The sequence below is a fragment of the Xylocopa sonorina genome, chromosome 1 (assembly GCF_050948175.1).
Source record: "Xylocopa sonorina isolate GNS202 chromosome 1, iyXylSono1_principal, whole genome shotgun sequence".
NCBI lineage: Eukaryota > Metazoa > Arthropoda > Insecta > Hymenoptera > Apidae > Xylocopa > Xylocopa sonorina.
Window position 1 is genome coordinate 1,747,623 of NC_135193.1, and position 26,284 is coordinate 1,773,906.

The 26,284-nt window shown below is 37.6% G+C and overlaps 3 protein-coding genes and 1 non-coding gene across 6 annotated transcripts in view; 3 read left to right on the forward strand and 1 right to left on the reverse strand.

Moving 5' to 3' along the window:
- The window catches only part of Con (leucine rich repeat protein connectin), a 126,092-nt gene extending 118,874 nt beyond the window's left edge, over window positions 1-7,218 (forward strand). Inside the window, exons 4-6 of the mRNA XM_076908367.1 lie at window positions 2,304-2,483; window positions 5,368-5,492; window positions 6,804-7,218. Coding sequence (XP_076764482.1) covers window positions 2,304-2,483; window positions 5,368-5,492; window positions 6,804-7,052 — 554 coding nt within the window. The 3' untranslated portion in view covers window positions 7,053-7,218. The remainder of the gene's footprint in view (window positions 1-2,303; window positions 2,484-5,367; window positions 5,493-6,803) is intronic.
- Window positions 1-26,284, forward strand: part of LOC143431774 (large ribosomal subunit protein eL32-like) — a 310,021-nt gene that overhangs the window by 216,418 nt on the left and 67,319 nt on the right. The window lies entirely within an intron of this gene.
- Trnam-cau (transfer RNA methionine (anticodon CAU)) lies at window positions 16,846-16,917 on the reverse strand. Its single transcript has one exon. It is a non-coding gene; the product is annotated as a tRNA-Met (tRNA).
- The window catches only part of Rh50 (Rhesus blood group-associated glycoprotein Rh50), a 36,974-nt gene continuing 28,433 nt past the window's right edge, over window positions 17,744-26,284 (forward strand). For 2 of the 3 annotated variants that reach the window (XM_076896959.1, XM_076896967.1), the window contains exon 1: window positions 26,171-26,267. In XM_076896959.1, the coding sequence (XP_076753074.1) occupies window positions 26,259-26,267 (9 nt within the window). In that variant the 5' untranslated portion in view covers window positions 26,171-26,258. Of the gene's footprint in view, window positions 17,836-26,170; window positions 26,268-26,284 lie in introns of those variants that run through there. The other variant, XM_076896974.1, reaches the window with a different exon arrangement.

Here is a 26,284-nt window from a genome sequence, read left to right on the forward strand (position 1 = left end):
CGAGTTTCCACGCTACTGGAATTGTCTCGAATAGTTAAATTTTGTTGATTGAGAAATTGGAAATTTCAACTAAAAAAATTTCACAAGCTTAGAAAGTACTCTGGTGGAAGTTTTTCTATTTTAAATAATTCATCCATAATTATACCTAACATAATCCACGGTATATTTATTTCGCAAAATCATTCAGTTTGATAAATAAAAATACTGGAATACATGAGAATAAGTTTTCAGGACGTGACTGAATTAGTTATTATAGTTTATATAATATAGCAATCAACCATAAAGCATCGAAGCATTAAAAACTTTGCAATGAAAATGAAATATATCTAAAAAGAAATTGAAAAGATACTATTGAAACGCGATTACTTTCGAAAAAGTTTAGATAGACTTAAGATAGTACGCACCTACGAACGATACAGTATGAATTCCATCATATAAGACATTTAGAAAAGCACTAGCTGTTCGAAACAATTCAATATGCGCAGAACTTCCCCGGGAAAAATTGCAAAGTTTTAAAGTATTTACCAACCAAGCGGTGAAAGGCAAATATGTATATATCAAATCCCACGGAAGACTAAAGAGAAAGGAATTTAAACTAATTCAAAGTTCGCAAGAAGAAAGTGGAAGCCCCACTTTTAAAGTCGTCCCGCCACTCTTCGCAGTGAAATAAAGGCCGCCATAACATGTTGGTTCCGCTTTAATTGAACCGGCGATGCGGAGCAGCATTTTCCGGAAAATTAGATACGGCCCGCGAGAAAAGTAGCTCACGTGTAACCGGTATCACCGCGGTGGGTCCCTGAATGGGATCGACCGTGCTCGATGAGTTCGTCGAAACGGTTGCACGGGCATCAACGACCGGATGATTGATTTATTTCGGCCATCTTGCCCGGACGATTTTACGCGATGCCGCCCGGAAACGCAAAGGAGGCAAAAATGCGCGATTATGCGAGAAAAGTGGACCATTTTTTAAGATTTATTTCAAGGGATCATAAAAAAGTTTGAAAAATTAAAGAAGGATGAGTTCTTACTGCTACGTTACATTTTTGACGTGACGCTGATATTCGAAAAGAGAAATGAATGTTACAAGGAATTTATTCGAGGAAAAAATACGAATTCTTGTTTAAGGAATATAAAAGGATATGAAAATCGGAGAGGGAGGAATTCGTGATATTTCGATACCTTTCTTACGTTTAACTTGGTATTCGCAGAGAGGGAGAGAGAGAGAGAGAGAGAGAGAGAGAGAGAGAGAGAGAGAGAGAGAGAGAGAGAGAGAGAGAGTCGATAGATGCATAAGGGGAGAAATAGAGCGGAAAGTGAAATTCAGTGAAATAGATATGAATGAAATGAAAACACTCGCGTGGATTTAATGTTACCAATATTTGCCAGAAATCATTTTAGAATTTGCCAGAAATTTGATTTGATGTTCAGTTCGATTCACTTTTATTAAATTATATACACGTTTTGTGCAACACATATAAACAGGTAACGCGTAGAAATGACATTATCATGTGATTACAAAGTAGGTTAAAGAATATTTACAATACAGTAACGTTAAACTTATTATTAAGATAATATCATTAAATTTGAACAATTGAAAGGAAACATTGTTCGGTCGGCAATAATCATATTAATCTGAACCGCGTTCAAGGGACTCAGCTGTCTGCACGTAAATAATTGAAGGATGGGCCAGGGTATCCGCACGAGGATAGCCGCGTTCTGACCATTCTAATTAACCGTTTAATAATAAATTTCGGGGGTAGGGTGACCAGCGCCCGGAATTCCATCCCCGATGACCCTCAGAAATTCATGCGTCTACGGTGTGTCGACCGTACATAACCGTGTACGGGCAACACGAAAGCCCTACCCGGTTCTTGATGTTCCATGGCCTCCCATTTCAACGACTTCTTTATGCTTGCCACTCCGGTGGAATTTCTACCGAGAAAAGGTTTAGCTTCTTGGAGTTTTGTCCACTGTTACCGGCCCTTTCGCTCCATTTTAACGAGTTCCGTTTATTTCCCCGTTCAGGGATTCGGGATACTTTTGCGAGCCCTGAATGGCGGACAAGAATCTTGGGAATTCGAGGAAGCAGCCAGGTTTAGTTACAATTAAAGGGTGTTGTAACATTAAACTTAACTGTTGTAGTATGCATAGAGTTTTATGTTTAATAATATTATCAAAGCTCATTGGTGGAATTTCTATACAAAGTGAGAATAGTTTTTACATGGAAAGGAGAAGAGTTCTTCTCGTTTTAAATAGTGTAGAAATAGTGTAGAATCTATCTAATCAAACATTCACTGTTCCAGGTAATAGACTGATCTGCGACTGCAAGCTGACATGGATTTGGGGCCTTAGAAACGAGACGAAAAACACGAAGCTACGGGAGTCCCTTGAGAAACTCACTTGCCTCCTGGAGAGCAATAACGTGACGCTCAACAACAACGAACTCGAATGGCCCGAGACGCTCAGCTCGGAACAGAACTCAGGTCGGTTCCTGATGCTTACACGCTCTTCTTGTTTTCGCTGTTCTATTAGCTATTGTGTTAGCCGGATTTTCCTCTTACAATCGTTCCTCTTCTCTGTATTATGAAAGGTATTTCAGATTGTAGATTAATTAATTTCATTTAATTATGACATAACAAGTACACCCTCTCTCACTCAAAATTCAAAAGTTTATCACTCAAAATTCACGTTTATTTAGATTTCATTTGTTTCTTTTTAATTATTACTGAATAACTAGAAAAAGAATGATTCGAATACCTAAACAAATTATAAACTAAATCACAATAAAAGTTGTTCTTATTCGAACATTTGGCTAATTATTCTATTATGTAACAGTATTTATGTAATTTTACACAATTCTATAGAGAATTACACACTGTAGAGTGGCAATCGTTGAGCCCAAATGACAGAGATCACTATGGATAGTTGACGTATTTGAATGCTTGTACTATGAAAATCAGCGTAAAACGCGCTTTTTATTTAATCGATACTTTCCGTCCGCAAAGAGCAGCAGTCTTAGTTTTTCCTAATGATGTATAATGGAAATGAAAGGCAGAACATAATTGAAAGAAAACCTCGTTGAAAAGCTTGGAAAGATGTAAACACATTTCGCTGCCATTGTGCGCATTCAGAAGATGTTAACTTTCCTTCTAGAATGCTAACTTTCATTGTAACCGAGAAAAAGTGTTCGAGACGGTAGACTGCATTCATTTATATGCAGTTTCCTCATTGTAACGGGAGAATAAGAGTTGCTCCGTGGGGTCCTCCATTGTCCATTGGATAATTAATAGGGTGGCTTCTTTTCTTACAGTGTTTCCTTGGGCATTGATTAGCGAGGGCTAAAACTTCCCGGAATTGTACGTTGCGAATCTTGTTTTAAATACGTAATTGACCCATTACGTTTTCTATTTTCTTCTTCAATTATGTGATTACAACTTTCGAGTTACGAATGTCTACTATTTAGAACATTGTAGACTCTCGTATAACGCGGTTGATATGTGACGAGTTATACGAAAGTGTGCTATGAAAAAATTGCAACTCGAGCCAGTGAAATAATTGATAAATATTCATTTATCTATCAATTCGTTGGTTTGATATACAATTTTATAAGACGTGCCAACATTACGTAGTAGAATCACTAAGAAGAAAAAAGAAGAAGCAAATGAAATAATCATCTGCCAGAGAACGATTTATTCCCGGCAAAGAGAAGGAAAAACAATTTTCAGTATCACTTTATGTGGAAAATTTGATTTCAGGACATGATTTAATTGAATCGTACAAATGCACGCTCGCGTTACAATTTCTTTCGATCGAAACAAATTCTGCTGGAGTATTAACCTCCCGCAGCGGGCACTAACGTAAAACTCGCCCCATTAAATTTGTCGATGCGTCGTTTTTCGTTATTTCCGTGCGCCATGCGGGAATAAAAATGCCAAAATACAAGGAAAGAATAAACGCTAGCGATAACATAAAGTTTCGTTAGCGATAATACCAAAGATTATTCTTGTCTATTCTTCTTTACTTCTTTATGTTCAATTATTCTTGTGTAGTCTCATATAACATTATCATTTGACAACGAACGAGAATGCAGTCAAATTAATAAGCAATATTGCATGCAAACGAAAAAAATAAATGTTACCAAGTATGAATGCATAGTCGCGTAACAAAGCGGAGTTTGCCTTTAATAATCGAAATGATCCTTCGGAATTTATTGATATTTAAAATATTTATCGTACGGTTGGCCAATGCTTGACTAACACTAAATACTATAGTAGGTCATAAATTGCTTCAAATTCCGTTACTCGACGATTGCACCTCATAAAGGAGTGAGAGAGCTTACAAGGGAAGATGTAGATTTTAATCCAACTTTTTTGCGCTCCTCGATAGTTTTCCATTCGCTTGTTTATCTGTCAAACGAGATTTATTTATATATTTATTTATTCCAACAGACGTACAAGTTCCCAATTGTATAAATACGAAAGATTAATTTATTAATATTTGATTATTACTAATTAATTGATTTATTACTCTACTATTACTTACTGGATCTACAAAATACGTAGAAAGCACATAATATTATCAAAAATCATAGAAAGCATCAAAAATGAGATAAAAAGAAATTTCTTTTTCACTTATATTTGTTTAATTAGATTTCCAAAAATATGGATTTTCACACTTACACGTAATCTAAATTACTATAAACGTTTTCTATTTAAAAAGCTTTTGTAAAATCAGAAAAACTATGAAACGTGACTAATAGTTAATTTAATACTGTAGTAATAATTATTAATAGTAGTAATTACTATTGAAACGTTCGCAGTGCTTGATTGAGACTTGGTTCAATAATGCTTTTTAGCCTTTTACAGACTTATATACAAAAACTGTGATTCAGCAACCAACCAATCATCTTGCTACTCCTCCTTCGGTATGGACGTGGTAGCTATCCCGTAGTGTAGCGGTAAGGCTCAAGAAAGAACTGTTGATCAGCCTTTTTAAGTTTATGGCACTGGTTATTAAATATTCAGTTAAGGCGTTCAAGGTGCGAATCGTTATAAATTCCAAAACAAAAACAACCTTTACGATCCTAATCTTGGTACTTATGGAAATTGGGTACTTAGGGTAAACTTGTATTAATTGCTAACAATAGTTATTACTGTTATGTGGATCATCTTGTACGCGTGTATATTTCTTTTCAAACGCAGATGGTTTCTACTTTATTCCACTCTACGCCGGCTATGAAATTTCACTTCCCTTCTGCAATCGTAGCGGCGAGGCAAAGCGGAAGGAAAAAGCAACAACCTCGATCACATTTTCAACGGCTCGTCCGATGTGCATTTTGCTCGAATTTTCGTTTCTTCCCTGTTACAGAGGAATATCGCGGCGAGAGGTCCAGAGGCGGCAGCATCGAAGACGAGGACGCTTACATGGACGACGTGCATGAGAACAAAGAAGGATACGACGATTCTTCCTTGAATTCCGATTTTCAGCTGAAGGTAAGATATACGTTTACCTTTTATATTTTTCTTCTTCCCGGCCGTCAAAACGGGATAAATTTCGCCACCCGTATTTCTCCGTATCTTCCGCGGAATTAAAGGATGTATCACGCGCGCCTTTATATGCATTCTTTGTTTTATCGTCAACGGTTTTGCGTGATGCTATTGTTGAAAATCTGTAAATCGTTTCATTGGAACATTCTTTGTGCAAAAATTTCATTACAATTATTACAAAATTTTTATTTTAAGAACTGACCAGGAACAGCAATAGATATTAATTTTATGATTTCCAGAACATACATTCTTTTTCGTTTGGTAGCTATTGGATGTGGCAGTACAGTTAATTTCCAATATAAAAAAAAAAGAATATTGTAAAAGGCTGTTTCTAACGTTCCAATAAATTGAAAACAGTTCCAAAAACTTGTGAAAACCGATACACTGCTACATTTTACTCACTTATTTTAAAAAAACTCCACTTTTCCAGCAATACGAGGGCCTCTCTCGTTACGAAACACTGATATCAAATTTCTTATCACAAAGGCAGGTTTGGTCTCTCTAGTTTTCCGACGTGCACCGGATATTTCGCGAACTACTTTTTTTATTTAAACGGCAAACTTACGATAATACTACGATACTACAATTATAATAATACTACAATTTTGTTAAAATCATGGAACCACAAAATTACAAATATTTTACTTTTCTTTTTCCTTTGATCTTTTTTTAAGTGAAATTTATCACGTCATGTAACTCGAAACGAACCTGGTCGATTGTCCAGAAAATTTGTTCAACGTCGAACCGTGAAATTCCCATAGTTTCCACAACCTATTTTTCTTTCAACCGATTGTTATCGACAATCATATGATATGTCAAGAACAATTTCGACAACTCAATGAATTAATCCAGATAATTGCACTCCTGCCAAACTCTTATCACCTAATTCACTACCGTCTTTCGCTCCAATACGAAAGATCGTACACAATGATAAATGGATAAATAAAATTTTATGAAAAATCAAACAAAAAGCAATATAAAACAAACAATGAATTTTCAAAGTCCAAAATATAAATCTAAAATCATTCCTTAAAACTTCTCCTTCAAATGATCGAACACTGCATACCACTGGGTAATTATAAGACAGTCACACATCTGAAACAGCGATGAAAATTAAAAAAAAAAATAAAAAGAAAACAGTAATACATATCGAATCGAAGGAATATAAAGAAATCGTAAAATTAATTTAAATAGAGACTTGTGCGTGCACCTCGATCCATGGAACTCGAACTAACTCTACTTCCCAAAATGTTTCAGACTCAGATGGTCGAAGGTAAGCTATGCTACGTGAAGAACCTGTTCGACCTGAAACTGGAGGACCTCCCGTGCCCGGAGCCCTCGAGAGAGGACTTAATGGCGTCCGAGCAGCCATCGAGTCGCCACGAGAACGCTTACGTGAGCTCCTCGGGTTCCATCTGGTCCTCCTCATCGCCGGCCCTCGCGCGCCTAGACCTGTCTGTCCTCCTATACTCTATGTTGCTGTTGCTGTCGGTGCTGTTCACGTAGAAGCGGCTACGTTCGCCGGACGACCCAACAAACAGATCGGAAGGACGGCCCGTGCACGAGGACGAGGACGGTTCTCGGTATCCAGGAACGTAAAAGCGTGCATAATCGAATCGCGCGAGGTGTGTGTACGTACGTATGTGTCTGCGTGTCTGAGTCTGCCTGCGTGTGTGTGTATCGTCGCGTGTGTCCTCGGCCCTTCTGATCGTCAGCTCTGCTGGAAGATCTGACGCGGTTCGAGCGGTTTTCCCCTTCCGAAGCAATCTTTATTTTCTTCCTCGATGGTTTCGTCATTCGTGGAACTTTTTCTGGATTCTGGAAGTTGTGGAGGTCAAGAAAGTGATGTTTCATCAAGTCAAAGCCAAGTCAAAGAGACTATTGACTACAGATTCATTGTTAGACGTGAAATTTACCGGGTTTCAAACCTAACATTTGCGTGAAAGTAATTAAATTTACGACGCAGCACAGCTGCCATTGGTTATGAAATTTCGAGACGCAGGAAAGGAAGTAAAAGTAATCTAAAATCAGAACTTGCCATTGATAAGATCAGCCTGAATAAGATCAAATTGGCAGCTCGGAAGCGTCAGTTATTAGTTCTTTGATACCATAAAAGCAAGATGAATCTTAAACTTCTCCAACACGACTATCGTTCGAATCGGTTCGTTCTTCTGTTGGCGAAGAACGCTGCGATCGCGTCAGTCCGTCCCAGAACGATCGATGGATCACCCGCTTGTAGTCGCTGAGGACACGTCGGAGGCGCGTCGTGTCGGACGTCGAAGAGACTCGGACAAGTTGCACGGAATATTCTTGGAGGGGAAACACGTTCGATTCGTTTTTCTACGCACGGACTTGTTATGACCGCGTGTAATAATGCTCGCAATTGTTCGAACGATACCGCGTTTTTACCCCACTGCGGTTTTATTGACACTAGAAAACGGTGGTAGCAGAATTTAAATCATCTGAGAAACAAACATATCTATTATTCGGTTATATTTTATATTTCATGACAAATGCTCTGGACGTTCTGGTTATTGAGAAGTTTGTGAGGAGAATGTGATCTTGAACGGCCTACACCCTTTTTCGGGTACAGTCATTGGACGCCACATTGAACTGAGCGTAACGACTTAAACGTCTTTTTCGTTTTGTAAATCTTGTTGACTAGCTATGGTGGCGCTAACTAAGGTAGCATTTGCTGTCACAGTTTAAACATCGATATTCTACATTGAGAATTCTGTCTTAATTAAAATTGTTCCTGCAAAAATTATAATTACATTAATTTCCTTTTCTGATATTTGTCTCATATGCTAAGCACAACTCGTCGACACGATAAATAAGAATTAATTTCGAGTGTAATTGTTATTATTCAATTCGTTACTCTCTGTGGTTACTCTGTGTGGTAAGTGTAATTGCTGCTGCTCTTTTCATTCTCAATCGATAAAACATATGTTAAATTTGAATTACGGATGCGACAATGATTGACTTTCAAAATCGTTCGAATAATCACGAGCAACAACGTACGATCACAGGCTAATTGCCAGCTGGCACTTTTCAGTGACCATTTTCTATTATTGACTTTTCGACGTACTTTTCCCTTTGCAATGGTGTCCATTTTCGGGCGATCGATTATTACAATCATCACAACTAAATAGTTTCTTCCCGCGTGACTTTTTCAGTAGCTCGATTCTAGAGGAGTTTTGTACATACGTAATCGGTCAGGAACAGTCTTCAGGAATTGTGTTCTACAAAAGTCTTTTACACTTTTCTCATCTTTTATACGTACTCGATGTTAGGCTTGATTAAAAAATTCTCGATTCACCTAGAATATTTTACTTATAGATATTGTGAAACTTTTCAGGCATTTACTCTGCGATTTTTCCTCCTTTTACGCTTTTAGTATTTAAAATTAGTGAGTATCTTCACGACGAAGGCATTCTTAAGAAAAATGTCGCAAAACTCTCGACAATTAACATTCAGACCGAATCACCGACATCATTTATAATCCGTCGTGCAATTTCAATTTGGTAATTAATTAACTAAACGTGGCAATCATCAATCGAATATAAATTTACAAATGGAAATGGAAATAACGATAGCATAGTGATGGACGTAATTATCATCGCTAATGAACTTCAACAATACTGGTACATGGTAATTTTATCATTCACACCGCGTCTCTTATTAATACATTTAATTACACATCGATTTTACTTGCTGCCACTTCACGCACCACAATATAACCATTATATCCACATTTTCAGATCAACTTTACCAGAACTCGATCAAAAGACATACGATCGTATAAAAAGTGCAATATTTCCCACCCAATCTTCACAGCAAATCATTCCATGACCACGAAAAGTATACCAATGTTTTTGATACGTGTATTTTTCTACCCCCGCGAAGACTTTTCTGACCGAACCTAATCCATCGTCGCTTGAATCCACCTATATATATATATATATATACACGCACACACGCACGCACACACACACACACACACACACACACACACACACACACACACACATATTTACATACACGCGTACTGTACACATTGTATGTATTCTACAAGCGCGCGCGCACACGCACACACACACGCACATATAAAAGCATTAAGATTGTTTCCACGAGTTGGCAATTTCTGGCCTGTCGGTGTGTCCTCGCAAGGCTGTCGAAAGTTGGTACAACGGACAGACGATACACGCGAAAGCTTAGTCAATTCCCCGTGCAATCGGGCCGGTTTTATCGCCGTGGATCGGGCTCGTCTCACCCTCTGTGTCTCGCTCTCTGGAAACGCAGAAAATCCCCCGGGGAACCGCAACGGAAACCGTATCTCGATATACCGTTCGATCGGCGAACGCCGTCGACGTTTCTGTGGGTTGTACAGCCGACTGTTTGGAACCGTTCGCGCTGGTCACGGTGTTTCGCACCGATATGGATTCATTGAAAATTGCGTCGGAGGAGGAATGAACGGATTTTCATCGTGACTCGGAATGAAACTGTTGTTTGTACGGGAAGCGTGAATATTTTGGGGGCGATCGAACAGGGGTGGAAGAGAGAACGATGGTGCTGAATCTAAAAGTAGAGCATAATAATTTCATTTCGGATAATCAATTTAATAGGCGGGAGGAAAGAAGATATTGTGGGTATTTTTAGCACTGCCGAAGAGATAATATGAAAATAAGTATAGGCATTTTAATTTGTTCTATTTTAAAAGATTTTTCTGTATTGTATTCATTTTATTTTTATTTCACTGCTATTAACAAAAATTAACATGTTAATGATCGAAAGAAGAGATAACGATGAATAAAGAAATCGTTTTGTTTAATTATTTCACTGTGATTTAATGTAAGTGGAGGAAGGAAAGGAATTGAATTCAATTCGAATATGGAATGAAAACTTGTAGTGGAATATACTAATTTATTTCAATGAGCAGTTTATGAGTAGTTATAACGCAAAAGGGATTAAGGGAAGCAATAAAATGACTGAAAGGTATACTGGAGTTTGTTTAAGATTGAATTGGGTTCAGAAAAAAGAAATAAAACGAAAACGAAGGGAATTGATTTAAGCAAAAGATACTAACATTAACTTGAAACTAATTTGGACGTACAAGAACGTATCATAAAAGATAGTTTGTTGAACTTCTAATGCTAAGCAACAGCTTGTTTTGCAATATAATCAGTTTAATGGTTAGTTCACAAGTTTGAAATTGGTAGTGTCAATGAAATTATAAGTCATTGGAAAGCGAGATTTCGGTGCGAGTTTCCGGCCACCTGTTTCGGATTAACCGAGGCTGACCCGGAAAATGAGATTTCAGTATCGATTTATCGCCTCCACCTAAGCTATACCCAGTCCAGAACCAAACTCGTATCTCGTTCATTAACCCGTGTTAGATCGAAATGAAGTATGAATAATTAATTACTTCCTGATAACTCCTGAAGCACGAACAACGCCAGACAGAATTCTAATTTTAATTTACCCTTTTCAGTTAGGATTGAATTTTCTTTTAAAGTTTTTTTTTTTTTTTTTTTCTTAGATATAGCATGCGGAGAAAGACAGCTGATAAAGAGGCTAATTAAACGTGTAAAGAAGTAAATAATCGGCAGGCAACGGTTCAATTGTAGCCAATTAATTACTATTTGTCTAAGTTGTCGGGAGCAGTGTTTTATCTTTGAGTGGAATTCAATCGATCGAAGGAAATGGTGATTGAACAGCGTTTGCAATCTTTTCCGTGCTTTCGCTCTTTTTACGGTTTGCATTATAATTGATTGTTTTTAAATTTAAACGGAATTTAATCGCTGTCGTATTTCAGGAAATGAAAGGGAATAATGATGAGAGGGATTACTTCCTTCGTTTCACATTATTCATTCACTTCTGCAATTAAGATGGTAAATACTGTCTCTTAACGCATCTTATATTTGCGTTTATTGCCTTTTTCTTCGCAACAGAGATTAATTTAAACAGACGGTGGCAATCTTCCACTTTAGTCAATTCAATTCAATAATTTTCTTGTAAAAAAAGTCACCTTTCACTTCAAATTTTTATTATATTATATTCCAGGACAGAATAATTGCAACATTATCTTGAAATTAACAAACATCGAAATTTCGATTTTTACTTTTTTATCCACGGCCAAAACATTACCAAATACTGATCAATTTCTTCTCGAAAGATCTGTTCTCGAAAGGTAAACGATCGGCTTCTCATTCTCGTAAAACAATTCGAAACCCGCGATCGACAATAGTAACATTCCTCCTCTTCAGACGCAATTCGTAGCGTCTACGAATCGAATTCGACGTGACACGCGATGAATAAATGAGTACGGCCCGAAAATGTCGGAACGCATGGAACTACCCGTGAGACGCGGTTCCGTCCTCCCTTATTCCTCCGTCGAGCCTTCTTCTTCGCCTACTTGGTTCAATCGCCAAAAACCGCTGATTGAACATCAGACAATCGAAAGAAAGGCAGTGCGAATTGATCGTTCGCGACGATACACAGCCGTATTTCTTTCCGTATTTCCATTCTTTCCCATTTCTGTTCCCGCGAGGCGCGAACAAAACGATAGAAGAACCGCGCGCGTTCTTTATTGTATCATAAGTAGAGCTGTGTTCCGTGGTTTAAGGAGTGCCATCTCTTAGCTGTTAACTTACTATGCGTAGAGATTAAGTTTCATCGAGGCTAGAGCTGATTTGCCGATATTCAGTTAAGGTTCTATAGGGAGTTCTTCCGCGTTTTTGGGAAAGATAATTGGTAGAGGTGGAATATCTCGTCGAATCTTAAACTATAACCCTTCATTTTTGAATGAAATTTTAAGGATTTTCGATTTTTTTAAATCAGAACTTTCGTTAATTTTTAACAGAGAATTAGAATTATTGGTTTGAATATCGAGCATGGTTTCTTAAGATCTTATGATGTAATTCTAAGTAGCTATATGCAGATTTTTAAGTTCTGCTTCAATTGTTGACTATTTAATAATGCAATATGAATTTCGAATTGGATATAAATGAAATTGTACGTGTAAAATGGTCTCAGCTTTGAAAATTGAAGCCATATGCATTTCTCTTTGTTAGCGAATTAATCGGCTTTGCGTAACAAAAGCTAGTTGAAACAATCGACAACGCTTGACCAGCTTTTGCTGCGTTCATCGGCTTTTCCACGGTGTAAAGCCGAGTGTGAAAACAAGCCTTGAAATATAAAATGTCAGTTATACAGCGAAACGTAACACAATTTTTACCGCTTCCTAATTTTCTTAGCAATATTTCAACGTATTATCAATTTATCAATTATCAATCTTTCATTATCAATTTAATTAACTTTTCTATAATTACCAATTTAATTAGAAATTTTCATCCATACTTTTATGTTGTATTTTTAACACCAAATAATATGAACTGATAGATATAAAAGATATCGAAAATATAGCTAAACTCCATTCGTACCAGCTAATCGCAACTACTTGCCCAAAAACGCGAAACGTTCACGTGATCCACTATAATAAGCGTATAGTTTAAGTTCACCTCGATTCTAATTATAAGTTCGCTAATTTAATGCATCGATGTCAAACAAAAATCAATTACGATACACACGATGACGCAAAACTGAAAGAAGGAAAAAGCATCGTATTATATTTTTCTTTCCTTCTTTTTCGCAGAAGATTCCCGCGCTTTTATCATAACGTGAAACGGTCGAAGACAAGATGTCGTTTAGGCTCGCACAAACGAAATGGCGCCCACTTGGCCCCCCTCAATGACGGACTAGCCGTTGATAACGTGGAGTATCGGTTGCCCCGCGCGATCTAGAGAAAAAAAAAAGAGGAAGAAAGTAGAAAAATGGATAATTATCGATGATGTTGAGATTGTTTGTCATAGTATATGCGTTATCATATATATAATATCGCGATATATAGTATATGAATGGTCGGACTGCAAAATGACCTTGGCTGGAGACGACGGGGTTGGTCAGTCGATATAAAAGATTCGACTTCAGCTTCGAGCGGTGAAGACGCGGCTTAACTATGCAACCTGTAGGAATTAGAACGCCTGCCACTGACGAAACAACCATTTTTTCCACTTCCATTTCACGGTAGCATACGGGGATGAAAATAAAGCGGGGTAAGATGAGAATGCAAGAGGGAACTTTTCCTCTCTCTCTCTCTCTCTCTCTCTCTCTCTCTCTCTCTCTCTCTCTCTCTCTCTCTCTCTCTCTCTCTCTCTCTCTCCGGAGAAAATGATCGAACGGTAAATGATTCCGGTAAAAGGGTTTTTGTTTGGAGGGGAGATCTGAATTTTTTAGGCACGGACGATCTTGAGATTGAGACGAGTAAGTGAAGTTACTGGATAACGAAAGGATTGAAGGATTTGGCCGACTAAGATTGAATGCAAAATACATTTCCTTCGGAGAATTCCTGGAGGAGGAGTGTGCAGAGAATTGAGAGCGACTCGAGAGAATTCGTAGCATTACTCCAATCAAAGTTTAAAAACAACCTGTTTTAGTGAAAGTAACTACAATCGTGTAGGGGGGAAAAGGGTAACTGTAATCAAAACAAATTTTGCTTGTTGGACTGAATTTTAGTTTACCAAATCTTCCATCCTAATAAAACCAGGTGAGAATATAAAAATGTAACGCGCAATCTTCGCATTAGAGGAAATAGAATGTTTATGAAATATTCCATCGATCTCGAGCACTATGCTGCAGAGTGAGACTATCAATTCCAAGTCACGTACCCCTTAACTCTCATCTTGGCTCGTGTAATCATAGCCTAACTCTTTCCCATCGTCATTGTTCCTCGTCCACTTCGTCGTACATCGTCATCCAAGCATCCTGCACGATGGCATTTTGTGGCACGACGTCTGTTGTCAATCGAGACGCACGCACGCGTACAAAGGGATACGAAAACGAGAAAAGAAGCTACTTGATTATGAAAACAAGACAAAGAAACTTACGAAAAAAAGGAAAGAAAAACCTGACGGAAGGGGGAATAAAATCGTACCAAACGGGGTTATCGCGTGCGCCACGTTATTCCTTCAATGCTAATAACGAAACTGAACCGGAAGTCTCGTAAACGCACCGATAGCCGATTTCCCAATGATGTTTCACGTGTGCGTAGGGCGTTCTCGCTCTAGTCGAGGATATAAAATGGTGTTCTAGAAAACGTTCCGAGTTTTTTCAATGATTCTCGATGAGTATAGGATAATAAATATAAAACAAAAAGAAAGGAAGAACGTTATCTCGTAAGGTAGGCTTAAGTACGATTCTGATTAAAAGAAAAAAATGTCTATTTGTCCCAATCTGTCTCCTTCATCTGTCACTCTGCCCCTTCCTCTCTGTCCCCCTCTCTGATACACACAAATATAAGACACAAGTACACACACGTTCACTACATTATACGAATTTTCTGGAAACAAAATATTAAGCTCGTAGGTAAACCAAAGATAAGGAAAGTTCGGTGTTAGTCGTTAGGGAAGCTCATTAACAGAACCGGATGTTCATGGTCCGTCTTTGATCACACATCTTTAAAAGCAGGATTTGTCGTCTTTAAAAACTCGTGTTATTACCAGGAAATATCGAGCAAATCGTTTGCTCCGTTGTGCGAAAGAGGGAAGAAAAAAAACAAAAAAACAAAAATATATATATATATGAAAATAGCGTAACCGCAATTAATTCTAATTGTATTTTAAAAAAAGAGAGGACCGTTTCGAACCGTCGTTGCGAACAACGACAATAATGGTTCTTCGATTCTAGGCTAAAATCGTGGAAATTTCGTTTCGATTCGTTTATCTTGGAAAAAGTATTTGTTCGTCGGTAGAACATGACGAAATTTTTGCGTATTTCACTGTTTTCTTTCTCTTTTTTCTTTCATTGTACGTAACAATTACACAATATACGGCGGTTGTTTCTATTTAAAAATAAAGAAAAAGACGTCGAACTCACGATGATGTCGCACGTATATATACATACACGCATGTATGGTGGCTACACAAGACATTGGAGGGTACATTTTCCAATACGGCAGCTTTTAATGAGGTCGTACATTTCGTTTCCACGTTATTTTAATCACACAAAAATGCTATTAAGCAGTACGAAATTTAACGTGTTTTGGCTCGATTAATGAGTGTATGCGGAATCGTAAAATTAATACAATTACATGCCAATTTATTTTGTAGCCACTGTATGTATTTATACGGCCCTCTGTTTCATGTGCACGCGCGCACGCTATCGATACTTTGCCGATATATAGTTATACATATATTATATATATACTATACATATACCTGTCTCTGAGGTGTACGTATACAATACGTGCCGCGTTTTTTCTTACACCGAGTGATTCTAATTTTAAGCTAACACGTACGGGCGTCAGCGCGCCGCGATCTAAGTTCTAAGGTTTTGAATATTGTACTACTTATGGATTCACTGTCAAGCCGTAATATGTATTATATGTTCTTTTGTAAGATCTAACTGATAAATAAATAAATCGTCGAGAAAGAATACAAACGCAGACGCGCACCCCTTTCGGGTGGAATATTCATTCACACCTACCCCTTTAATTTGTAAATGGTAAGATAATTTCTTAAATTCTTATTCATTTAATTATGTACTTTAACCTAGTTAATGGAGAAATCGCTGTGTCTGAGTGATATACCTACCGAAAACATTTTTTTTACCACTTTTTAAATTCAAAATGGTTGATATGTCGGTGTACTTTGTAGCACGCACAGACTTTGATAACTACTATGCGAAAGCTATGCTGCAATTTCCGCAGATTTGATGTCATTATGTACTACTAATTATATTTTTTTCCACAGAAGGAGTATTGCAGTACATATTACATTATTTTCTTCCATCTATTTAATTATGTAGTACGCTTACTTTTTCCCCAACGTTGCATTTTCTTCTTACTTATTCCTTTTATTACATATTAAAAGCAAGAGCTGTCTAAGAAGATTAAAGCTTTCCAGTAGCTTGGTAAGAGACTCGGTAAAAAGCTGAAACACGAAATAAACACTGCAAAAGATGTTACTCTCTTTCCTACACTGTTTTAGATCTAGTAGAAGATGCAAAAGATGTTACTCTCTTTCCTGTTATAGATCTAGTAAAAAAAAATCAAATAATGGGCACGAGAAAAACGTTACAGATTGTCTATTTTTGTCCGTATCATCTAGTTTATACGATGAGAAATTCATACGAATGTAATCCGATATAAAATTTTCGTGACCTACTTCGAAACGATGCGCACGAGAGTTAATATTGCATTCGTGATAAATGTTGCAAAAAAGTACTTCGAATCTTTTACGAATAGCAGAGCGTGGTTTCGATCCACGGACCTCTGGGTTATGGGCCCAGCACGCTTCCACTGCGCCACTCTGCTCTGCTCACGAAAACATTAACAACGAAAATTCCTCGATTCTTTACCAATTGTTTATTCAATGTATAGATACATATATAATTGACTGATTGTGGCTTTCTTACCTTCCACTGCTTTTTCGTCGGGAATTAGATTACAGTGGAACAACGCGGGGGGTAGAAACACTGACTGTCCATGTAGTTTAAGTATCTATCTAATAATAACAGAAATTTAAAGAAAAAATTCTGCTTTAAAATAAATATTTTGAGGCTGCATAAGAGAAATGACGCTAAACAAAACTAGTACAAATTTTATCATATAATCATAAAATAAAATTTCTTTTAAATCTGATAAATTACGATCGTAGCGTAAACTACGCGATATACAATAAAATATTGTTCCAATAGGCAAGCCGTCACGACTTCCTACGATTTCAACGAACTGTCTTTACTTGTCCGTAGACCCACTTACATTAGCCATCTGTCGCAGCGCATAATCGCGTCTGTACACGATCGCTATCGATTTGTATCCAGACGCAAATCGATCGCGTGTCATCCAACGGCATTGAGCGACTGTTTGCATCGAGTTCTGGGCTGCGCGTCTCCGGGAGAACAGCCTGACAATTTCCCGCGATACCATCGATCTCTGCAAAAACTCGTTCGGCAACGATTCGGTCGCGATCCATTCGAGCACCCCAATTTATTTTACCGTTACTCTTTTCAACCCTGTTAAAGATTCATCGCGTTTTTTAAATTCAATTACATCGGTCAGACAATTACCCCATCTTTGATTGGAATTTTCGAGCCGAATGAAAGTGAAACTCGGTGGAAAAAAATCATCTGTAGCGCAAATTTAAAGCATCCCCGCAGTGTCGACGATATGACAACATAAATTGCATACGAAGCGGCTCAGTTCCATCCGAGGCTCCTCTGCAGAGGCACGGTAAGCTCGTATAGAAAATGCACCCCGGTAAGTAGCTTATAAATATAATAAATATCTCCGTGTTCGATTACTGGTTAACGGCTGTTTCCCGCTTCGTAAAGAAGACGAACGAAGGGTACTAACATTTATAACGGCAGTATTAGAATTCTGTAATTTTAAAGATTAGTAGAGAACAGTTTGGTTGGTTCTGTGAATGGTGCAACTTTTTATGCGATATTAATACTGGTTCCACCCCTTGCGGACTGAGCGATTCGCAGTAGAACGTTCTGTAAGGTCGAGCAGCTGTAATAATTGTCGTTTCAATTATTTTCGCCGAATAAATATTACAGTAGCGAACACAGAAATTGCATAATTCGAAAGTTATTTGTGTCTTCGATTTAATAAACACGTGAGCGGTAATTGTCTATGGTCTACCATGGTGCTGAGAGCTCTAATTATTCAATAGCCAATTCTCTATAAATCTTGAACTCTGTTTATTGAAATTATTAATAAGAATTCTGCATAAACGTAATGCCACGATGTTTATAATTTAAAAAATCTCTCAAACTATAAGAAACATTCAGCAAAATTGATTGAGAATTAAAAATGTTCAACCTAATAAACGTTTGCAAATGATATGGTCAAATTTGCAATTTATTTAAACAAGCTGGAAATTGTCTCGCTAGAGAAACGTCTCTGCCGGTATTATAGCCGCCCCGTTAATTGAGCAGAGGAGATCGATACGTAACCGGGATAAATTAAATCGAATCTGTAAATGCGGACCAATTACCGCAGCTTTAGCCCACCCCCTGTGTAACTCACTGTAATTTACAGCTGACATTCCGCGTGTTGATGCTTTCGCGAGTCTGGTTTCACTTAATCTCCGGAGCTCACTGCGTGCACAAGCTGGTCCACAACTAATGGGATTAAAGTTCTCGTGTTATGTACGACAGATTTGCAATTCAGTGGGATTCGGAATTGAATACGAAAAAAATGATAGCATAATATAAAATAAGTAGCATGTTAATCTGAAATATTGAGAAAAAAGTAGACTTTGTTAAAGTATGTCAGCAATAGATCATATATCTATTGTTCTATATATGTTTTAGAAAATTTTGGTATAGTATAAATTCCTATCTTTTCGATATATTCATACGATAATTACGAATAATTTTAATATTTTTTATATTTCCTTTTAAAGCAATTCATGGGTGTATCATACGAGATTTTTTTAGAACTCTTCTCCAATTTTAAATAATAAATGAATAAATGGCTATAAAACATCCAAAGTACTGGTTTTTTAAACGCTTGAAATGTGTGAAACGCATAAAAACCTCGGTGACTCTTTTTAATCATTTAGCGCATTGCAATTAATTATTACCGATTCCCTTCCAATTTAAACAGAAATATCTAGTAAATGATTGGCAAATGGTGTAGAATAATAGATATTGTGTACCTGGAAATTCAAGAACACTTCAGCATATTTAGTTTAACAAAGTATAATAGAAATGTCTCAAGGAAGGGAATAATCGTTACACAAATATCTCTCGACAGTCTCATTCACCCCAACAATTCTTCCACTTCGCAACAAGAACCCTTTTCCACCCGCAATCTTTCTCGGAAGGATTTCTCGAAACGCGCAAAATAATGCTCCATTCTTCCCTCCTGCCTGTTAAAAGCGTTTAAAATGAACCTTTTATAATTCGGCCGTCCTCAATGGCGCCGCGTTTAGAAAAGAATTCCGCCCTACTACGGATTGCATTAACTTCCCTCTCCTCGCACAACGTTTTCCTTTTTTTTTTTTTTTTTGTTTTTATTGTTTTAAATCGCGTGCGCTGTAATCCATTTCGAGTGAATGGATTTTTTTCGATTGGATTCACTCGAAAAACGAAACGATTTTAACCGACTGCGAGTAATGAAACGCGAAAGGGGGCGGCGGGTCGTAATTATGCGAGAGCGCTTTGTGCAGGGCAAACGAAACGAAAACTATCGGAGGAACGGCGCTCGCCTCTTTTATTACGAGCCTCGTTGACAAACGTCGAAAACACTCTCCCTCGAATGCTCGCGTTCGAGCTCGGTGTTCGAATATAATTAGCGATGGACCGATGGCTCTGCGAGGCCACTCGACTTTCACCGTTTTCCACCTCCGGAACACTGCGCTCGCCATGTAGATTTTTGAAAAATGAAGACAACTAGCCGTGGAAAAAAAACGGCTGTTGATATTGTTGCGCTACACAAAAGGATATAGCGAACCCATATAAATTTTAATAAAAGAAGAGCGCGACAAACAGGCGCTAGCTAGAAAGCTCGAACGTAACGTGTGCAACGAGGTTTGAATAATTATAACAACTAAGTTCATTTTTAAAACAAATGTCGCGAGGAAGAATAACGTATCAATGGCTTTCGTGGAGTTAAAAAAATAATCATGAAGAAAGGATGAGTCAGTAAGAAAAGAATAAATATTTATTTAAACTGCACGTTGTTTCGTGAAAACAAGTTACGTAAAACGCGATATGTAAGCTTGCGAATAAAACATAATGCATAATAAAAGGGTTATGCAACACCTGGAGTAAATGGAATGAAAATGATAAGGGTTGGATAAAAAGGAATCGAAACAAATGAAAGTATCGCAATTATAACGATTCAAGGGTTTCTTTATCCCCCGTTTACGAAAAGAAACTTGTTTTTCATGACCCGGACACTCGAGAGTGAAAGCACGTCTCCGTGTCCCGAGAAAAAGAGGAAGAAAATAAGCAAGCACGAAGAAAAGTGCTAGGTTAAAGAGCAGTTAGCCAATTAACGCGAGAGCTCGAGCGACGGCCAGTTAAAAATTTATTTTGCCCATTAGGAAGTTCGTAGATTCCATTTAACCGGCAGCTGTGTTGGAGGGCATTTCTTCTTCTCGCTAGCCATTCATTCCGTTCGTGATCGATCAACGAGTCGAAAGAAATCCTCCGACTGCGAGTATTACCCTTTCACCTGTAGGATATTATTTGACGCTCTGTACATCTATCCCTGTCGAGTATTGTTCATATTTCCAAGGAGAATAAGAGACCTAGATCGACCCCGAATAGCCTGATCGGTTATAGTACTTTTCTTTAATCAGACGTAGAAAAACATGTGAGTGTTAGACAACAAGTGTCAGATACCTGATAAATAGGTAAGACGAATAATAGGTAAGATGGTTCAAGAATGTGTCGAGTCGTTTCATCAAATTATAAACTCTGTCGCAATTTACTAATTTAATAATTATTGCTCGCACTGTAACAGTTCAACTAATTGCGAGAATATATTAGAACGAGTGACATCATAAATCATCGTTGGTTTCAGACAGTATCTTCGCGTAAGAAAATACTCTAATCATGAGAACAGCTGGAAGTCAAAACAATGTTGTAAAAATGTGATTATTGTGGGGTCATTTCATGACGAACAAGAAATCAGGAGAGTCATTTCAGTGGCATTCGAGTCATTTTATAGTGATTCAGAAGTTATGAGATTCGTTGCTGAGAAAAAAAAAGATATGACATTGAGAAAACTAAAGGAACTCTAACTAAGGCTATCAATACGAAATAACGTTAACTTCGTTCCGACAATGCAGCCATTATGCAAAGTCGCAACAAAGCCGCCAATTTTCTCTACGAGATTAGAACGAACCCCTTATTTCACGTCAAGCGTCATCCTTGGCGTCTCCTTAGCGTCTCCTTAGCCTGAAAAGTTCAGGACGTCCCTCCTGGCACGGTCCATCGCGTTTCAACAAAGCCCATCGCTGTCTCGTGTTGACCTTCCCTCGTTACGATGTCCAACGTCTCGCGGCACTCGTCGCGGGCGTCATTAGCGTTCAGAGGGACTGGACACAATAAATCCTCATTCTCGGCCGGCCTACTTTCAATTAGACTCGAGTAATTGCCGGCGACGATAGAGTCGCCTGAGTGGTTTCGTGTTTCAGCTTGACAAATTCGCGCGGCGTCGTGGGATCCTGATCGACCGTCTGTTTCTAAGATAGCTGGGGCCGCCCTCTCTTCGTAGTCGTATCGCGTGAAATTATGTAAAGGAACCAATTGTTACTAATTCGCGGATTTTATATAAACTTGCTGGACGTTGTCGCGAATGGTCGCAGTGCTCGATGTTGTTTCATGCGCGGGGTACAGGTTGCGAAAGTGTCCTGAACAACCGGAAAGGGTGGCGACGAGGAACGCTCGAGGTTCGAAGTGATATCTTCAGTGGCAGGGAAATAATTAACACTTTGGGAGTGGTATCCTCTGCAGGAAATTGTACGATCGATGAAAAGTTGTTGAAAATTCGAATTTTAACACGAAAATTTGTAGGAAATTAACATTTTAATTGATTTATTTTTTAGAAAAATTATGTATTACTGTGATTGAAAATATATTCACTATCGCGAATTCATACTTTTATAGCCACAAGTAAAAATAGAGTAATGTTTCAACTTTCAAGTATTATAATTTGTTTGTTTTTCATATTTCGTAACTAATTATTGTAATACTATAAAGAGTTACGTGTATAAAATACTGCTCTTCAATTGTAACTTTTATTTAACAAATATCTTTAAAAAATTGATATAATCGCTTTCTGACAGCACATTACTAGATTTTAAATTGCAATTATAAATTGCAACATCAATGATTGCACTTTGAAACTATTTTATTTCAGAGGTTTCACTAATTGTTAACATATCCACTTATTGTTAACATTACTTGTAAATTTTACACTTTTTTTAGACGCAGTTTACATGCTTGAACTAAATGAAACATGTACCGTTTGAAGAAAGCTCGTGGCGAATAGTATATCCATAAACAGAATCAGCCCACTCGAATACGCGAAAGTGATCAAAGAACGGACAAATCGAATCATTTAAACGAGTCCGTGGTCGTTCGATGAAACGGAAACTCGATTTCTTCGCTTCATGTGGTCAAGAAAATGCCTTGGGTGGCGGAGCCTCGAGTGGAGCAAATCGATTTTCGTGTTCACCCTCTCCCACTGAAGGCGAGGAGCATCCCTATCCTCGAAAAATGAATGAAAAAAGACGGGCGGAAAGAAGGTACAAGATAGGAAGGGAAGAAGCTAGTTATTCGAGGGCTCATCGTTATTCTAAAAAAAGCCTCCTCCGCTCCCTAAGATAAATCGCATAATTTATGAAAGCAGCTTCCGTATAATCCTTTGCAACGTCTGCAGCCGTGATTTGCTTCTGTTACCATCGGAAACCCATTCCACCTTGGCTGAGTTTTTCGCGTGGAAATAATTGCACCGCCTCGCGACTCGAGCCCTGCCCTCCTTTTCGCCGGTGAGAAACGATCGGGGCAAAAGGAGATTGGCTTGTTTCCTCCGCGTGTTAGCGGGGTTGTTCGTTATGCGAATTGACAAACGAACAAATTTTCGAGTTTGTTAGGCGACGACGACTCCTCCGTGCTAATTTCAGCCTCGAGTAAGGTATCTAAGAACCTACGGTTTTGATTGTCTACAGAGATGAACGGTACTTTGAATAATCTTATTCTCAATATTTTTGTATATATTATACATTATAATAGAAAGAGTGTTTTTCGTATTTCTCTACTAGAAAGCAGTTCAATTTTAAGATTTCCAGATAAGAGAACGGATTGAAGAATAATATCGTGGATTTTTAGATATTTGTCGAATACACAGGAAATGGAAAAGAACATTTTTGGACGATTTTATTTAAATGTCTGAATCCTTGTTTTCGCAGTTTTTCAGAAACGCGATTTGACGATTCCGTTGAAATAAGGCTAGATTTTTTCACCTAATATTGACTTCTGCATGATTCAAATCCCCCAAAAAAATAACGCGGAGGAAAAGTGAAATAGCGATGACACGGAAGAAGGGAACGTTTTGAGTAAAAGATTTTAGTTCCATATTTTTCCAGCGCTGAGAAATCATGCAAGTTTCTCAGCGTTTCCAGTCGAGTTTCCATTGAATTCGAGAGCTTTTCCGCATACGATAGACCCAGATATCGACATTTCGCCTTTTTTTCTACCCTCAACCCTACCCAGCATCGTAGAAACAATCGAAGAAGAATAGTATTTGAACTCTTCTATGTGGACGAAGCATTTAAATAATGGGAATTCATATAAAACAAAGGTTCTATTGTATTTTTAACAAACGTAAAACCAAGTATTTGCCTTTTTTCTTGAAGAGCAGAAAATAATATTTTCTTCTATTCATTGCGACTTTTTCCTCTCTAATAATTTAATAAATAATTCCTTTAGAATTAAATATTATGTCCGTTTCAACATTTTTGCGTCAATTTATAACGTTATTGTTATTTATTCCTATCCTTGAAAAATAATTTACTTCTTTATCTTCCTGCTCGGCATGAATTTAAGCAAACAACTTAGCCTTATTTTTAATGCATTCAACGGCAATTTCGTTGGAAATCGCGTGACACTTCTTGCATTGTCTAGAGGAAACCGTCTCTCAAATCGTAGAAGAATCGATCACTGTGGTTACGAGGTAATCGAGGAATAACAACCGGCAATTGACTTCCCGTTTTATTCGTTGTTCACAGACGAAAACGATACAATAGTGAGATTCAAAATAGAAATCCGAAGAACTTAAGAATGGACACAAAAAGTGTGAAATATTTTATATTCTTTAAACATGTAAGATTAATGTTTATTTTCGAAATTTTTCTTCAAACAAAGTCTTGGGTTCTTTATCAATACCTAATTTGTCATAACAACAGTAATAATAACAACATACAAAATGAAATTATATTTCTAAATTGTATATCTAATTATATCACTTCAATTGGTAGCTCGAATTCACCATTTGACGATGAAACTTAATTAATGCTTGCTAAATATTCGAAAAAATTGATCCAATTTAAAATTGCTACATTCACCGTAGATGCACTGTTAATTAATCACTCGGACTCCGATTCGAATCAGAAATAACTCGGTTTAAAAATGGTCGATAGCTACCAGCGCGAGTCATCCAAACGAAACATTGGGCGTTAACGTTTTCCGGCAATCTCTTGCATCGACACCCGGGAAATCGATTAAACCGGACAAAAGTCGAGTAATAATATATTTCTACCGATAAAACACTGCGCTAACTTGGGCACGAAACTGTACGAGCGTCAAACGCGACGGCATTTAGGTGAATAGCGTATATCCGTTAGGGAGATCTGGCCGACGAGGTCAATCGGAATCAATCGCGATGTAATTGAATCGTCCATCGTCTAAGCAGATAAAATAAACAATAACGGGTGCGAGTCGATGCATCTGACCGGCGAAACGAGCGCGAGTCCGCGACAAAAACTTTTCCTTCTCGGTCTGTGATTCTTGCTGAAACTTTCCGATGTATCGCGGGACGAGCGTCCGCCGCTTTGTTCGACTTCTGCCGGTACAAAGTGGACTTTGATCAGTTGCTGGATAGAAACCGAGGGCAGTTTCGAACGGTCGATCAGTTCTGTTAATTTTAATGGCGCTCTAAAAGTGTTTGTCGAAGCAAAAGTGGAGGTTTCACTAGGAAATGTGGTATAATGTAATCTGTACGATCACTTGGATGGTTCAACAACTCGAATTCTCGAGCTTCGGGAATAGAGGGAAATGTGACTGTGAGTTATTATTTTATTAATTGAATCTTTGAATTGAATCTTAGAAGTTTTGAGTAACAATGGTTATTGAAATTTGTAGCCACGAAATAGCAGAAAATTTGTTGCAAAGGCGGTAATATCTTAACGAGAGCAGCTTTACTCGATATTATTTCATTAATTGAATCCTTGATGCTGAAAGTTTTTAAGTAATACTTGTCAACGAATTTTCATTGAAAATATTTATGTAAAAAGTGAAGCAAAAGCGATTATATCTTGGTGATAGAAGCTCTACTCATTATCATTTTATTAATTAAATCTTCAAAGTTGAAAGTTCTCAAGTACTATTTGATGTTTGCTCCAATTTCCTATAAAAATTGCAAAAAGTAGTACAAAAGTGATAAAAATGAAAAAAGTGCAGATAAATAAAAGGTGCCTAAATTATGATACATTATTATGTTATATTTTCGAAGTTGATATATATTTCTCTATTTTTGAATTGCGTCCACAAAAATATGAATTTATCAATCAAATATTTAAAGTTGATTATTCTTAAATAATATTTAATAATTCTTCTAATCATTCCAATGTGAAATTCAATGTCAACGATCAGCCGCGAAACATACGAAACGTCTACACAATTTACAAAATTAAGATTGCAGATGGAGGAATTTAAGAAAAATAACAAATCCTCTATTCGCACGCACGACCAATAATCGTAAGTCGATGATCGTTTAATCGATGTTTGCCCCAGCACAGTAAATTGTCATCGTCGGTGAAAACCATGAAGACCATGAGATGATCTACGGCTAATAAAGGGAAGAACCAGCTCGTATTTGCTACAACCGAAAATTATAAGACTATACGGATCAAAATGGGAAAGGTATCAGCTAAACGATG